Source organism: Penicillium daleae (assembly GCF_028827525.1).
Source record: "Penicillium daleae strain IBT 16125 chromosome Unknown utg000008l_segment0_segment0, whole genome shotgun sequence".
Lineage (NCBI taxonomy): Eukaryota > Fungi > Ascomycota > Eurotiomycetes > Eurotiales > Aspergillaceae > Penicillium > Penicillium daleae.
In genome coordinates, this window is record NW_026623156.1 from 2,277,405 (window position 1) to 2,294,841 (window position 17,437).

The 17,437-nt window shown below is 37.7% G+C and overlaps 2 protein-coding genes across 2 annotated transcripts; both read left to right on the forward strand.

The window, feature by feature from the left end:
- Positions 1 to 1,221: 1,221 nt before the first annotated feature.
- Positions 1,222 to 3,086, forward strand: N7458_009414 (uncharacterized protein; the record flags this gene model as incomplete). The annotated part of the gene is made up of 6 exons (XM_056912796.1): positions 1,222 to 1,231; positions 1,261 to 1,421; positions 1,522 to 1,785; positions 1,844 to 2,092; positions 2,142 to 2,448; positions 2,506 to 3,086. 6 exons carry the CDS (start codon positions 1,222 to 1,224, stop codon positions 3,084 to 3,086), a joined length of 1,572 nt encoding a protein of 523 aa, XP_056761645.1.
- A 1,325-nt stretch (positions 3,087 to 4,411) lies between these two features.
- N7458_009415 (fungal specific transcription factor domain-containing protein) lies at positions 4,412 to 6,196 on the forward strand (the record flags this gene model as incomplete). The annotated part of the gene is made up of 3 exons (XM_056912797.1): positions 4,412 to 5,175; positions 5,227 to 5,556; positions 5,611 to 6,196. 3 exons carry the CDS (start codon positions 4,412 to 4,414, stop codon positions 6,194 to 6,196), a joined length of 1,680 nt encoding a protein of 559 aa, XP_056761646.1.
- Between the last annotated feature and the right edge of the window lie 11,241 nt (positions 6,197 to 17,437).

Below are 17,437 nucleotides of genomic sequence, written 5' to 3' on the forward strand. Positions count from 1 at the left end.
CATAGAATTTCCTCTCTCGCTCTCTCTCTCTCTCTCTCTCTTTACTAATGTATAGCTTGGCCGAGATTTTGCCGATGCAATGCAAAATCCCGCTCGGTAGGCTCAGTAGACGGTAACGAGTTCTACACCCTTGACCATATAATTTGCGATAAGAAAAGAAGTTCACAGTCCAGTCAAATCGCGCGACAGAGATTGAAACATGAAGACACGCGGTCGAAGATGTAATGCAGGTAGGCAGCTTGGAGTCTCATGTCTGTGCACAAATAATTGGGAGATCTACCTCTCATGCATCTAGCTACGTTTCATGAAATATGATGATGATGATGATGATGATGATGATGGATTTGAGTGAGTTATAGCTCAATTAGAGATCAGCACATGGATATGCTATCGTACACTAAAGCATAGTGAATGTATCGACACACAGGGACGAGGATCCACCAGGTAGACCCCGTGACTAGCAAATGCAACGTGACATGTTCGAATGTTCTAACTCGATCTGCTCACCCTTTGGGCGTCATCGCCTCGCATCGGGGAACGTCGGTGTCGATTGATGTCGGGGAACGTCGGGGCCTGTTCGGCGCCAAGGTATCGTATTATGCATTCTGATGCAGTTAGGCTCGCCTCATGGCGCGCTAAGAAAGCCTTTTGCTCCCACTCCGGCACTCTTTGGCTACTACTCCGTACAATCAACTCGATACTCTCCTTTCTTGGTTGATCGGCCATTGGCACCGAGATGATCAGTCAAACAAGCTCGAGTAGAAGCCCCACCACCCCGACCTTCCCCCGCAGTTTCGGTCCAAATCCTGTGTGCAATCTCTCCTCAAATCTGGAGGAGACGCCTGGGGAAACCTAAATCTCCCCCGCAGAGAATCTGTGTTGCTTTCTAACTCCGAGCCGCTTGGTGGACAAGCTACTGCTTCACTGGTCTGCCTGGCCCCCACTCTTGCAAGGGTCGTTCCGACGCGATCATTCCTCTCCGCGATAGATGGACGGAGACTTTCCAAGCTGCTCCTGTTCGAAGGCTTTAATTTAGCGCCGCGGAGCCGACAACATTGTGAGATCCCTCGCTTAAAGTCGTCCTCCAAATGGGACAGAAAGGCCGTGCCTTGCCAGGTTGCCTCAGTATAAAATCTCCGAGTTGCCCCACGTTTGCACAATGGCTCAGTGCCTGCTGGCTTCACGTTCACACATTAATATTGCCAACTGTCACCTCGAACCATGTCGTCGGGTATCCAGAAAACCCCTGAGTTGCTTCAGGGGGAAAAGCTGATGTTCTTCATTGCGAGGACGGGTCAACCCCGGATCTCTTGGACTACGCCTTTGAGGGCGAGAATCGCGAGCATGAGATGGGTGTGTGGGAAGCGGCCAAGAGCCACCCTTGGGCTTGCCTATGGGCATTCGTTATGTGCTTCACCATTGTGTGTTCTCTCTCCAGCTCCCAACCCCCCCTTTGCAGGAATTCCTCCTGTGTAGTGTTGACGAGAAACTTGATGTCAAGCAAGCACTGACGCCTCGCAGGTCATGGAATCTTTCGACATGTTTCTGAATGGGAACTTTGTCGCACTGGGCGCTTTCCAACGGCAATACGGTGTCCTAATTGACGCGGCAAATGATATATATGCCATCCCAACCCGATGGCAAAGTGCTCTCTTCCAGGCCGGTCAATGTGGAGCGTTTGTCGGTGTTCTGATGGCGGGACCGATCACGGACCGTCTGGGCTATCGCTGGACGACTATATTGGCGTTGGTCCTCATGAATGCGACGATCTTCATTTCTTTCTTCGTAAGTAGTACGACGCACCTGAATGTTGACCGGATTCGTCTGACTCCATTTACTGAAGGCCGACTCCCTTGCCGTTCTGACCGTGGGGCAAGCATTGGAAGGTGTCCCGTGGGGATTATTTATTGCGAACTCACCCGCCTACGCAAGCGAGGTCGTGCCCCTCGCCCTTCGGGGTGCTTGCACGGCGACTCTGCAAATGAGCTGGTCGATCGGTGGAATTATAGTCGCAGCTGCCACCTATGGATATAATCAGCGGGACGATCAGTGGGCTTGGCGAGTGCCGCTTGCTTTGCAATGGATCTTCCCCGTAAGTTGAAGTATCGAACCGTTTCACTCGCAATGACTAACCCGGTCAGACCCCCCTCTTGATTCTCGTCTTCTTCGCTCCAGAATCTCCCTGGTGGCTGATTCGTCATGGACGTAAGGAAGAGGCCCTTCGCTCCATCAAACGACTCGGTACTGGAGACCCAGAGACGGCCCAACAGACATTCGCTATGGTGCAGCGAACCGTGGAGATCGAAACTCAGATGGGCGGTAATCCGAGATTCCTCGACCTTTTCAAGGGTACTGATTTACGGCGAACAATTATTATCTGCTTGATGTACGCGTCGCAAAATTTTGCGGGTAATCTAATTGCGAATCAGGCAACCTTTTTCTTCGAGCGTGAGTAGACTCCTGGTTGATGGAATATAGTACGGATGACTGATTGTTTCCTTTTAGAAGCTGGAATTTCGTCAAACCGTTCTTTCGAGCTTAGCCTGATCAATTCGTGTTTGGGATTCGTTGCCAACGTCTGCTCTTGGTTTATTTCGTCATGGTTCGGTCGTCGAACTATCTATCTTTGGGGCACAGCAACCAACATTACTCTACTAATCATTCTAGGTATCTGTGCTTCTATCAAGCAGAATCAATCGACTAATTATGCCCAAGCGTGCCTTGGCATCATCATCTCCTTCGTTTTTGCGGGTACCCTTGGACCCATCTCATACACCATTATTTCTGAGACCTCGTCGGTCCGTCTTCGGGCTTTGAGTACTGGAGTTGGTCGTGCCGCTTACTATGTCGCGGAGATTCCTATGATTTACCTGGCCTCTCAGATGCTCAACACCACGGGATGGAATCTTGCTGGCAAATGCGGTTACGTCTGGGCAGCTACTGCTTGCGTCTGTTGGATCGGTGCCTACTTTTGCCTCCCTGAGCTGAAGCACCGCACTTATCGCGAAAGTGATATCTTGTTCAACCGCAAGGTTGCTGCGAGGAAGTTCAAGTCGACCGTCATTAGCGTCACGGAGAATGAGTAAAGAATAGGTGTCGTTATGAAACACTACGAAATCATAGCGGAATGACTGAGAAGAGAGGAGATTTTTGAACTATTCCAGCTAGTGCAGAGATATACGAGATATACCATCAGTTGATTAGCGATGCAGTATCCTTAAAAAGATGTTAGATATAAGAGCATCCTGTCTATAACTTAATGATGTATTTGTCTCCTTGTTAATACATCCGCACAACAAATCCGGCTAGGAGAATGTTGGTCCACCGATGGCTTCAAACACCGCTAAATAATCCGTTTGGGTGCGACAGAGACAGCTATCTATGAAACCAACCATAGCCACGAAGGCCTGTTTGCATATAACGCCCCGATCGATTTCCAAGTGGCTTGCTCAATTACCTATCGCTTAAACACTGAAAGCTGGACAATTCCGAATACTTAACGGACCCTGAGACCAATTTACCTGCTCTAAGACCATTTTTCCCTTTTCTCGAAGCTCGCAAGTTGCCAACTACAGTAGCCCTCCGCACTATCCAACTAGGTCACGTGACTGGGGGGTCAGCTTAATTTCCCCCGTTCGTCTGGCCTCACGGAAGTAGTTGCCCTGTTGTCCCACATTTAATCTGTCCGCTCTCCTCCCCCGCTCCTCCGCCATGGGAAATGTTGCTCGATGAAGGCATTCGGACTGCACCAGACTAGACGTCAAATCTGTCCCCGTTCGTTTCCCGGACATGGAGGAATCCCGCACTTCGCGGAAACGGAAATCACCGGAGAGCGGTCCTCCTCCTCGAGTTGCCGGTTCATACCAGCGCACTAAGGCTGTCAATGCCTGCTTAATCTGCCGTGCCCGAAAGACCAAATGTGATAATGTTTGGCCAGTCTGCGGCTTTTGCAAAAAGACCGGTGGCGAGTGCAGTTATACCCAGCCGAGTCCATTAAGGCAACAAAACGCATCAACAGACCCTGTAGCTCCTATCGGCATGCTGACTTAATCATAGGTTCGATCAGGCCAGTCTTGAGATACTGAAACGATTAGACAGCCTGGAAAGGGTGATCGTAGACCAATCCCGCAATTGCTGTGCCCGTCAGCTTTTGGAGCATCCTAGCCCTGATCAAGCCGTGAGCTTGGCCCCGGGCGTTCATCGATCTCAGACGTCACCGCAGGACGCCATATCGCCGGGACTGTTGGGCCCTGTGTCAGATCGGTCAGCTAATGATGGAAGCCTGCCCATACCTTCAACGGCCTCGAATCCAACTTCGCCAGGATATGGCTCCAAAAGATATGCAGCAAGCATCCAGTCATTGCTAGATGTCCCTCCTGGGCCCGACGTTCTGTCTCGTGCAACCGAAGAAATGGGTATTGAGGCTATGTTACGATGGCCTGTTTGCAAAGAATATCTTCATCAGCTAGGGATCTCAACTTCTGAGACTCTGGTGGAACTGTTAGGTCAGGTTTCAAGTCACATCGCACCTGCTACAATTGGACATGAATCACCGGGTTTCAATAGGCAGACTATTCTTCATCTGGTGGAAAATTTCTTGGTCAATAACAACGTTAAAAACCCCATTATTGACCCGGTGGAGTTAAGACGTGACGCCGAGGAATTCCTGGACTCTTCGTACAGACACGGGGGAAGATTTTGTCGTCTGGTGAGTAGACACCAAGTTGCATGGAGATTCATGCTAATAGCCCGCTGTTTTAAGCTTCTTGTCCTGGCTATCAGCAGCATTTCCACATCCCTCACAGATCACGCACCTCCAGGACAAGTTATGGTTCCCCGCGACGCACCGGAGTTTCGAGCTGCGGATCTTTACTTTCAGGAATCTCAGCGTCATATGGGTACTCTCTACTGTGAAAACACCCTGATTTCTGTGCAGTGCGCGTTTCTGTCGGGTGTTTACTTGATGTATACCATGCGTATAATGGCGGCATGGAAAGCGTTCGTCCAAGCTAGTACCCAGTGCCTGGGTTACTTTGCTTCCCGACGACGGCTCAAAGTTTCATTCGAGTCTCATGCCCAAAGTAGAGACGAGGTCTTAGAACACGGTGGCCAAACTTCTGCCAACTTGAGGGCTCTGGAGGATTCATTGTATTGGAGTTGCTTGAAAAGTGAAATGTAAGAAACAAATCGTCAATGGTATGCTGGTGCTTACTGTTTCTCTTTTAGCGAACTTCGTCTTGAATTGGGACTTCCAGGATCTGGTATTAGCGGTATACAGTATCCGAATATCTTTCCATCTGTCCCCAGTCTCGATTGCTCCGAAATCAACGCTCGATCAAGCCAAACATCATCATCATCTGAAGCTGATAGAGGATTCCTAGTCAATGGATGGCTTTTCTATTTAGGGGAAATCGCGCTGAAGAGAATGCAATACCGAGTCCTTACCTACCGCTATGAGCATAGCGATGGCAGCACTTGTCGTGAGGAAGACAGTACTGACGGAAACTCTGCTCTCTGGCATAGCGTGGTCGAATTCGACATGCAGCTCCAACAATGGTAAGCTAGTCTCCGTTCAGCCTGTCACGGCTTGACTGTTAATCACAAACATAGGTTGCAATGGTTACCCCCTTCCATGCGCTTCTCTGCCACATCCACCGAGCCTCTATACGACATCCTGCCCTGGGTGCTACGTGGCCATCACATTGACGTTATTGAAATTCTTCGATTTCCAGCCATTTTAGTGATTCTGAACAATCGCAAGCTCGGTCCTTCGGCAGTCAACGCCAACTTGCCGTCTGTATGCTCTGAAACTACCTCCCAATTGGCCAAAGAGTACCTCGAAAGTGCGGTCCGTCGAATCGAGGCGAATGCAGAGGGGCTTCTTCATCGCCACCAAGGCAGTTGGCTGACGATGCGTAGCTGCACGCGTAGCGCCCTAGCGTTATTGGCTTTGAAGCTGCATTGCCAGTCAGAATCTCAAAGCAACTGCAGTGAGGATCAAGTACCAGAGGACACTCGAGCAAATAATTTGACGCCCTCACGAGTGCCTTTGCAGGCTGACTTCATCCTACCAAGCCGATGGAGACATGCCGTAATCCTTGTGTCATCAATGTTGAAGGCGTGGGAATCGGAAAGTCCTGATGTTGGTCGATTAAGGCTTGTGGTTGAGGGCTTATTGAGCCTGTGTCGCGCGTAATTGGGGTCAACTTCTGGGATTTTAGCGCACCTTATTACGCATACGCAGATTCGTCGGAGAGATGATTTTCCCCGAGATGGGCGTGATATCATACCGAACATCCTCCATTCTAGCTCGAGATGATCGAACATACTTTCGTACATAATTCTATGTTATAAATACCCCGCCTCATTCCGATATCCTATGCCTTATCTGACATGCGGCTATTTTAACGGGTACACGGGGATCGTGATCGTCATTATATAGATAATTTGAACACCTAAATCTTTAATTTTTTATTAATTACTAAAATATCTCCTCTATTTCTTTTTAACTTTATTAGCTAGGAATTCTAATAGTAAATATTCTATTAGCTTAACTAATTAAACCTTATTTAGTAAGAGATTTACTACCTAATACTCTAGTAAAATAATTATTTAGAGAATTTTATAATCTAGATATACTAATCCTAACTATAGAGATTTCGAATTTATAATACTCCGTAATATATCTCTATACTAAGATCTTCTAATTTAATTACTAATTTAATTCTAATATTAAATATAGAATTAGATCCTCTATCTTATTAACTATTATTCGTAAGAGAAACTTTATTAATTAACCTAATTATAATAATTTTAATAAATCTACTACCTATACTAAGGAGAACTATAAAATTAGTCTCTGCGGAACTAATACGAAGATCTTCGAGACACCTAAATCTACGTTAATTAGGCTATAGTATAGTAAAATACCCTACAAAAGGTCGTATATAATCACAAGAAGATTGTGAGATATAGGGCAAGATGCCTAAACCGTTATGCAGCATATCAAGCCAGATTCATAAGGCCTATACAAGATGGCTGAATCTCGTATAGCTTTATACTATACCATCATCACTACGGTTTATGACATCAAGTAAGACGTATACAACAGTATACGATCTACATCATCACTACGGTCAATAACATCGTACAATCAAGCAAGACGCATACAATAGTATACGATCTACATCATCACTACGGTCAATGACATCGTACAATCAAGCAACCACCGATTAAATAGCTACTATATGAGATCACTATGCATCTAGATCTATCTGCATAAGATCATTATGCATCTAGATCCTAGATCTAGAACGATCACATGCAAGAAACAAGTTTGTAAAAGATTGATTATAAATATGCCCTGCTTTCTCTACCAAGATATCAATTATTAATTATACAGATCAGCAGATTCAATACAATCAACCAAGCTTTAGTCCTACCTCACTCTTCTCTTATCTTATCTTTATGATTCTAAGCCGAATTGATTTTATCCTTCCTATTCAATTAAGAGGAAGAAAAGATCAATCGATCTTATTTAATTATCTTTGATTTATCTTCCTCTTAACTAACCTACGCAGCATCGCTTACTTATAGGTTATAAGCCCGAATTAATCCTACTTCAATTCGGCTTATACTACTTCTTTAATCTTCTATCTTTAACAAAGAATCCCTTACTTTTAAGAGAAACTTCTCTCTCTTAAAGAGAAACAAAAAGCTCCTCTAACTTCTTATTTTCAAAAATTTATACTCGATTTTTACCGGTCGCGTCTACTTCTCTATATAAAACACTAAGAAATCTTAACTTTCTTGATAAAAACAATTATTTTTCAAATATTCAATCAAGCTTCTTTAACTCAAAATAATCAACAAACACAATATCGATCCTCTTAAAGGAGAAGGAAATTATATTACCTAGTCTATCCGAATTAAGGCGATTCTTAATTAAGAGAGACTAATTAATATAATCTAATATAATTACATAAAGCTTCCTGCTATTCAACAAGGCTAGATTCCTAATTAATACTAGTCTTATAAAAAAGTAATTACTCTACTACCTAATTAAAGATCGCCTAATTATAGAAATACTACGATTTAGTTAGGAAGAAGATCTAGTAGATCTAGAAGATCTACTAGCCCTACTATCTCTAAGATAGGCTAGAATAAGCTAGTTATTGTGAGCAAGCGATGCTGCGCAGGTTAGGTAGAGAGGAAGGAAGATTAATTGATCTTCTTCCTTTAATTGAATAGGAAGGATAAAATCAATTCGGCTTAGAATCATAAAGATAAAATAAGAGAAGAGTGAGGTAGGACTGAAGCTTGGTTGATTGTATTGAATCTTGCTTGTATGTATTATGAACATGATTATTATTTTGGTAGAGAAGGCAGGGCATATTTATAACCAACTTGTCTCTTGCATGTGATCGTTCTAGATGATGCATGATGATCTCATGCGGACAGATCTAGATGCATAGTGATCTTATGCAGTAGCTGTTTGATCGGTGGTTGCTTGATTGTACGATGTCATTGACTGTAGTGATGATGTAGATCGTATACTATTGTATGCGTCTTGTACGATGTCATTGACCGTAGTGATGATCTTGTACGATGTCATTGACCGTAGTGATGATGGTATAGCATAAAGCTTATAGAGATTCAGCCATCTTGTATAGGCCTTATGAATCCTGTATAGCGGTTTAGGCATCTTGCCCTATATCTCACAGTTATCCTATCTAATAAATTTAAAACTATTAATTAAATAAATCGAGACGCCCTATTATTAATTAAACTATTATATAAAGATAGCCTACTCTTTTAGCTAGGAGATACTATATCAGCCTACTAAGTATAGATTACCTTAGCTACTTAATATCGACTAAAAGGCTTTACTACCGAATTCCTTATATTAAAAAGCCTATTTAATAGCTAATTAAGCGATTTTAATAGTATATATAACTATCTTACTAAGATAAGAGCCTACTAATTGAACTAGTAAGCCTAGAAATCGATTTCCCTAAGTAAATCGTCTTCGTATAGGTCTTGAATAAATCGATTAAAGTTATATACCTATTATTTAAAATATTATTCAATCTCTTCGTAGAGATTCTAATTCCTATTCGATTAAATCGCTATTCGCTAATCTAATTAACGAATCGCGCGGTTATATTTAATCAACCAAACAAATCTTTATAGCTAATAGCTATAGCAATTATTAATATAAATATCAGGCTAATCGTAAGCCTAAATATTAGGTAAAGTACTAATTAAATTATTAAGCTAATTAAAAACGTCGAATTAGTAAAAAACCCTAGAAAAAATTATTAAATTTAGGAAGATACTATACGTATTACTATATACGTAGTTATATAGTATCTAATTACTAGTATCTATATCCTTCTAGTAGGCTAGCTAATTAGAAGCCCTGGCTAATTAGGCCTAAAACTAATTAAAATCATTAAAAGATTAATAAATAAAAGAGGATAATTATAGTAATACTTAATAAGAATAAGTAATCTAATAAGGAAGAAATCCACGTTACTAGTTATATAACTAATTACCCTGTAGAAGCTAAAGAAACTTTAGCTAGTAACCTACTACCTACTAGCCTATTAGTAAACGATCTAATTAATCTTAATAGTAATATCCGTTATATACTAATTAGTCTAATTAACTATCGATTAGATTATTAGATAGAATCTAATATACCTATAACAGAGACACAAAACCTAATAAGAGATCACTTATTTTTAAGTAATAAATCTATAGTGAATATACTAAGAAGTCTCTTACTCTACAATAACTTCTCGTATAAAACTAATCAGGTAAATTATCTACCTATTAAAATAAACTAAGAAACTAATTCTAATATCACTATAGAAAGTGTATATAATCTAATAAGTTTAGATCTTTCTACTATAAAAGTGATTTTTATTATTAATATAGCTACTACTATTTATATAGTATCTAAATTAGATTTATTTAATAGTATATATAAAACTAATAAAACTATTATATAGGGAAATATATAAAGATTATCTATCGATCTTACTAGAGATATTATCTTCTAGACGAATACTAATCTAGTCTATAAACTAACTAATATACTCTATATCCTATAATTAGGAATTAATATATTAAGTATATATATACTAAAGAATTCAGTATCTCTATTTAATAGAGAAAAAGCTACTATTTTCGATTAATATCGAAATATTATACTAATTAGGTATAAGTAAGATAATCTATATTAAACTATCCTATATATAAAAAAGCTATATAAGGTAGATTCTAATCAAAAAATCTATCAAGATTAATCTATCTAAAGTACTAGTAATATTACTAGTTTAAAACTTTAGTATAATAGATTAGGCTATATAGGCCTAATACTACTATAAAGACTACTAAGCTAGGCTAATATATCTCTATCTAATACTAAGATAAGAGATTATATATAAGATATATACGAAATATATATATAGTTAAAATATAATAGGAAGATTAATAAATCTTCTACTTCTACTACCGAATACGGTATAGGCAAAAGAATATATAGCGATATTAGAGGGCCTATTAGCCCTAAGACCTATAATAGCTATCGCTACTATATCACGTTTCTTAACAAAGTATTAAGATATCTTGTGAGCAAGCGATGCTGCGCAGGTTAGGTAGAGAGGAAGTAAGATTAATTGATCTTCTTCCTTTGATTGAATAGGAAGGATAAAATCAATTCGGCTTAGAATCATAAAGATGAAATGAGACAAAGTAAGGTAGGACTGAAGCTTGGTTGATTGTATTAAATCTTGCTTGTATGTTTTAAACATTATTATTATCTTGGTAGAGAAAGCAGGGCATATTTATAATCAACTTGTCTCTTGCATGTGATCATTCTAGATGATGCATGATGATCTCATGCAGATAGATCTAGATGCATAGTGATCTCATGCAGTAGCTGTTTGATCGGTGGTTGCTTGATTGTACGATGTCATTGACTGTAGTGATGATGTAGATCGTGTCATTGACCGTAGTGATGATGTAGATCGTATACTGTTGTATACGTCTTACTTGATGTTATTGACCGTAGTGATGATGGTATAGCATAAAGCTTATAGAGATTTAGCCATCTTGTATAGGCCTTATGAATCTGGCTTGATATACTGCATGACGGTTTAGGCATCTTGCCCTATATCTCACACCCCCTAATCTTTATACTGTAGTGCAAATGGCAGTAGAGTATAGAGATTAGTATAGAGTAGATAGGATCGATATATATATATACTGCTATCAAATAGCTAGATATATATCTTCCTAAATCTTAATCTTATAGGGTTAAGTGGTTCCTTCCGTATTCGCGTATAGAGTATGGAAAAACCTATTTAGGTGAAAACTATACCTGAAGGTATCCGTGATATTATATATCAAATTGGATATATATATAGCTAGATCTTATAGAGATTAGCTAGATTCTTTAGGTCTTTAAATATTTCTCTTCTAATATTTTTAGTTAGGAAATCTGCTAATTGCAGTTTAGTAGGGACGTATTGAATATCAACCCTTTTTTGTTTGACCTGATCTCTGATATAGTGATATTGTATATTAATATGCTTCGTCCTTTTATGAAATTTAGGGTTTTCGGCTAGCTTAATAGCTGCCTTATTATCTACTAATATAGTAGGCTTACTAGGCGTATAGCCTAGGTATAATCTATCGTTTAGATAGTTAAAGAGATTAGCTAGATAGATAGCTTCTCGTATAGCTTCTTTTATAGCTATATATTCGGCCTCGCAGGTAGATAGAGCTACTGATTTTTGTAGCATCGAATTCTAGCTTACTATATTATTAGTGGCTAGATCTCTAGATAGGCTAAATATATAGCTAGTAATGGATTTTCTACTATCAATATCGCCTGACTAATCAGTATCAGAGTAGCCTTTTATATATAGGTTATTCCCTATGCAATCGTAGTATAGGCCTAGATTTGGCCGATATTGTAGATATTACTATATCTTCTTTAATTTAGAGATATATGATTAGTTAGGATTGCTTATATATCTTAAGCAATAGGCAACTAGATAGGCTATATCAGGCCTAGTCTTTAGGCTGGTATATAGTAATAAGCTAATCTCTTTTTGATAGAGATTAATCGTTTGCTCTGAAGCTTTTGATTGATTTTTTCTTAGATAGATTCCTGCTTTACCCGGCGTTTTCTTTAGCTGTTTGCTAGTAGTAGCAAATTTTGATAAGATCTTTGATATATAATCATTTTGATCGATAGATATCGATTGATCTTGATAATTTAGGCTGATATTATTACCTAGGAAGGTGGCTAATTCGCCTATCTCTTCTAATTGGATATACTACCTAGCCGTAGTAGCTAGCTTATTTATATAAGCTAGATCTTTGTGTATAATAATTATATCATTAATATATATGATGATAATAGCCTAGGTTTTGCTATTTATATATATACCCTCGTCGATAGGAACTCTATCGAATCCGAGGTTCGCGATAGCCTTTGTAAAGAATTCAGACTAAAGCCTTAGTGCTTACTTTAGGCTATATAGGGCCTTCTTTAGGTAGCAGCACTTATTTTGGTAGATAGGGTCTCCTGGCCTATATAGGCTAGTTAGCAAGATAGTATATATATCACTATCGATATCGGCGTGTACGAATGCGTTTTTGACGTCGTATTGCCTGATATACTAATTTTTGTTTATCGCGATAATCAATAGTATATACTAGGTTTCTGTTCTAGTAGTAGTAGAGAAGGTTTCTAGGAAATCAATACCTAAATATTGATTAAATCCTTGTATAACCTATCTAGCCTTATAGCGAATCGTTTTGTTCGTATTTGTAATATAATTAGCCTAGATGCCTAAGGTATTCTTTATAGGCTTCTTTTTGAATACCTATCTGCCCCTAATAGGTGTTACACTAGGGGGTATATCAACGATTTTGTAGGTTGCCTGATCTATCAGGCTTTGATTTTCGTCCTAACAGGCCCTATACTACTCATTCCTTTTAGCTGATTGCATAGCTTGGTTAAAGGTAGAGGGTTCTTTATCAGTTACTGCCGATAATATATAATCGGTAGGCTGATCGTTGATAATAGTCTTTATAAAATCTCTTAATAGCGTATCTGATATAGTATATATATCTTCGCTATCTTTAGTAGATTTTAATGATGGGATTTAGATCTCTATCTTATAAGACAGATCCGCTATAATAGCAGCTTCCTTACTAGCTTTTCGCTTAGTAGGCTTACTAGCTGATTTACTAGTAGATAGGCTAGTAGATTTACTAGTAGATTTACTAGTAATCTTCTTTTTGATAGGGTTTACTGCTTGTTTAGCAGATCTTTTCTTAGTAAATCGATTTTCGATTGCTTTGATTCCTAGCTCTTGATTAGCTAGATTAGATTAATTCTTTAGGAATCTACCTTCTAAGATAGTAGGGTCTCTTGACCAGACTGTCTTCTTCTGCTTTAGGTTATATAGCTTATAGTGCTTCTGCTTACTATAGCTAATAACAATAGCTATAGATTTTCTTGGCGATAGCTTGCTAGGTAGGTTTTTGTTTATATGATAGTAGGTAATAGATCCCTAGGTCTTTATATACCTGATAGTAGGTAAGCGCTTATAATATATCTTATAGGGTGATTTTAACCCTAGAGCACTATATAGGGTTATATTGTATAGATAGGTAGCAGCTAATAAGGCTTCTCCCTATATATCTTCTTTTAATCCTAATTAGATTAATAAATATCTAACCTTATTCATAAGTATCAGGTTTATGCGCTCAATTAGGCTATTTAGCTCTTTTGTATAGATAGGCGTAGTTCGGTGTATAATACCGTATCTTCCTAATAATATATAGAAGTTATTATTCACGTATTCAGTACCGTTATCGGTAAATATCTCTTTAATCTTCTTATTAAGCTGGTTTTTAACTAATTACTTATATAAGGTAAATTTCTTAATAGCTTCGTCTTTCGATCGAAGTAGAGATATATAAAGATATCTTGATGCTTTGTCAAGAAACGTGATATAGTAGCGATAGCTATTATAGGTCTTAGGGCTAATAGGCCCTCTAATATTACTATATATTCTTTCGCCTATACCGTATTCGGTAGCAGAAGTAGAAGATTTATTGATCTTCCTATCATATTTTAACTATATATATATTTCGTATATATTTTGTATATAATCTCTTATCTCTGTATCAGATAGAGATATATTAGCCTGGCTTAATAGCCTTTAAAGTAGTATTAGGCCTATATAGCCTAATCTATTATACTAAAGTTTTAATATACTAGTAGTACTACTAGTACTTTAGATAGATTAATCCTGATTATCTGATTGATCAGAATCTTCCTTATATAGCTTTGTATACATTATATATAGAGTAGTTCGATATAGATTATCTTGCTTATACCTAATCAGTATAATATTTCGATATTGATCGAAAATAGTGGCCTTTTCTCTATTAAATAGAGATACTGAATTTTTTAGTGTATATATGCTTAATATATTAATTCCTAATTGTGGGATATAGAGCATATTAGTTAATTTATAGACTAGATTAGTATTTATCTAGAAGATAATATCTCTAGCAAGATCGATAGATAATCTTTGTGCATTTCCCTATATAATAGTTTTATTAGTTTTATATACACTATCAAACAAATCTAATTTAGATACTGTATATATAGTAGTAGCTGTATCAATAATGAAAATCACTTTTGTAGTAGAAAGATCTGAATTTATTAGATTATATACACTTTCTATAGTAATATCAGAATTAGTTTCTTGGTTTGTTTTGATAGGTAGATAAATTACCTGATCGGTTTCATGCGAGAACTCATCGTAGAGTGAGAGACTTCTTGGTATATTCACTATAGATTTATTACTCAGATTTGAGTAGTCTCTCATCAGGTTTTGATCATCAAAGATTGGTAGGCTATACCTGATTAGCTATGCCTCTGTTATAGGTATATTAGATTCTATCTAATAATCTGATCGATAGTTAATTAGACTAATCAGTATATAATAGATATCACTGTTAAGATTAATTAGATTATTAGCTAATAGGCTAGTAGGCAGTAGGTTGCTAGCCGAGGTTTCTTGATGTTTAGCTTCTACGGGGTAATCTATTATATAACTAGTGACGTGGATTTCTTCCTTATCAGATTGCTTATTAAGTATTGCTATGATCATCTTCTTTTGTTGATTAAATCTTTAATTATTTTAATTAGATCTAGGCCAATTTACCCTAGGTATCTAATTAGCTAGTCTACTAGAAGGATATAGATACTAGCAATCTGCTACTATATAGCTTCGTATATTATAATACGTACAGTATTTACTAGAATTTAATAATTTTTTCTATAGTTTTTTGCTAATTCGACGATTTTGATTAGCCTAACGATTTTTTGAATAGTGCTTTACCTAATAATTAGGCTTACGATAAGCCTGATATTTGTTCTATCGATTAGGCTGATAGCTATTAGCTATAAAGATTTGTTCGCTTGATTGAATATGACTACGCGATTCGTTAATCAGATTAGCAAATAACGATTCAATCGTATAAGAATCAGAGTCTCTACGAAGAGATTGAATAATATTTTGAATAATCGGTGCGTATGATTAGTCAAGATTATTGAGAACCTATACGAATACGATTTGCTTTAGGAAATCGATTCCTAGGCTTACTAGTTCGATTAGCAGGCGTCTTATCTTAGTGAGATAATCATATATACTATCGAAATCGCCTAATTAACTATTGAATAGGCTTTTTAATATAAGGAATTCGGTAGTAAAGCCTTTAGGTCGATATTAGGTAGCCAAGGTAACCTATACTTAGTAGGCCGATATAGTATCTCCTAACTAAAAGAGTAGGCTATCTTTGTATAATAGCTTGATTAATAATAGAGCGTCTCGATTTATCTAATTAATAGTTTTGAATTTATTAGATAGAATAACTAGCTTATTTTAGCCTATCTCAGCAGGGCTAGTAGATCTTATAGGTCTACTAGATCTTCTTCCTAACTAAATCGTAGTATTTCTATAATTAGGTAATCGTTGATTAGGTAGCAGAGTAATTGCTTTTTTATAAGACTAGTGTTGATTAGGAATCTAGCCTTGCTGAATAGCAGGAAGCTTTGTGTAATTATGTTGGATTGTATTAATTAGTCTCTCTTGATCAAGAATCGCCTTGATTCGGATAGACTAGGCAACATAATTTCCTTCTCCTTTAAGAGGATCGATATTATGTTTGTTGATTATCTTGAGTTCAAAAAACTTGATTAAATATTTGAAAAAAGATTGTTTTTGTCAAGAAAGTTGAGATTTCTTAGTGTTTCGTATAGAGAAGTAGACGCGACCGGTAAAAATCGAGTATAAATTTTTGAAAATAAGAAGTCGGAGGAGCTTTTTGTTTCTCTTTAAGAGAGAGAAGTTTCTCTTAAAAGTAAAGGATTCTTCGTTGAAGATAGAAGATTGAAGAAGTGGTATAAGCCGAATTAAAGTAGGATCAATTCGGGCTTATAACCTGTGAGTAAGCGATGCTGCGTAGGTTGGTAAAGAGGAAGATAAATTAAAGATGATTAAATAAGATTGATTGATCTTTCTTCCTCTTGATTGAATAGGAAGGATAAGTTCAATTCGGCTTAGAATCATAAGATAAGAGAAAAGTAAAGTAGGACTGAAGCTTGGTTGATTGTATTGAATCTTGCTTGTATGTTGTAAACATTATTTTGGTAGAGAAAGCAGGGCATATTTATAATCAACTTGTCTCTTGTATGTGATCATTCTAGATGATACATAATGATCTTATACAGATAGATCTAGATGCATAGTGATCTCATGTAGTAGCTGTTTGATCGGTGGTTGCTTGATTGTACGATGTCATTGACTATAGTGATGATGTAGATCGTGTTATTGACCGTTGTGATGATGTAGATCGTATACTGTTGTATACATCTTACTTGATGTTATTGACTGTAGTGATGATGGTATAGCATAAAGCTTATAGAGATTTAGCCATCTTGTATAGGCCTTGATATGCTGCATAACGGTTTAGGCATCTTGCCCTATATCTCACAAGATAAGATAATTAGTAGTAGCTAGATACTTCTCGTTATACCGAGTAAGCGATTAAGCTAGTAGCTAATTAGCGAATATAGTATCTAGTCTTATCTAAATAGCCGCGAAAAGAGTTGATCCGTATTTTTATTAATATAATTTAACGATCTTTAGATTAATTAGTTAACCTATTACTAGATTAAGCTTATGATTAGTTAAAAGTAGGGTTCTTAGAGGCTTTTTATTAAGAAGATTAAATTTAGTAGTAATCTTTTTGATATAGGCTACCTAACTAAGCTATATTTTTCTCTTCGGACGATCTCTAATAACGCGAATCCTAATAAATTAAGTAAGTTTAC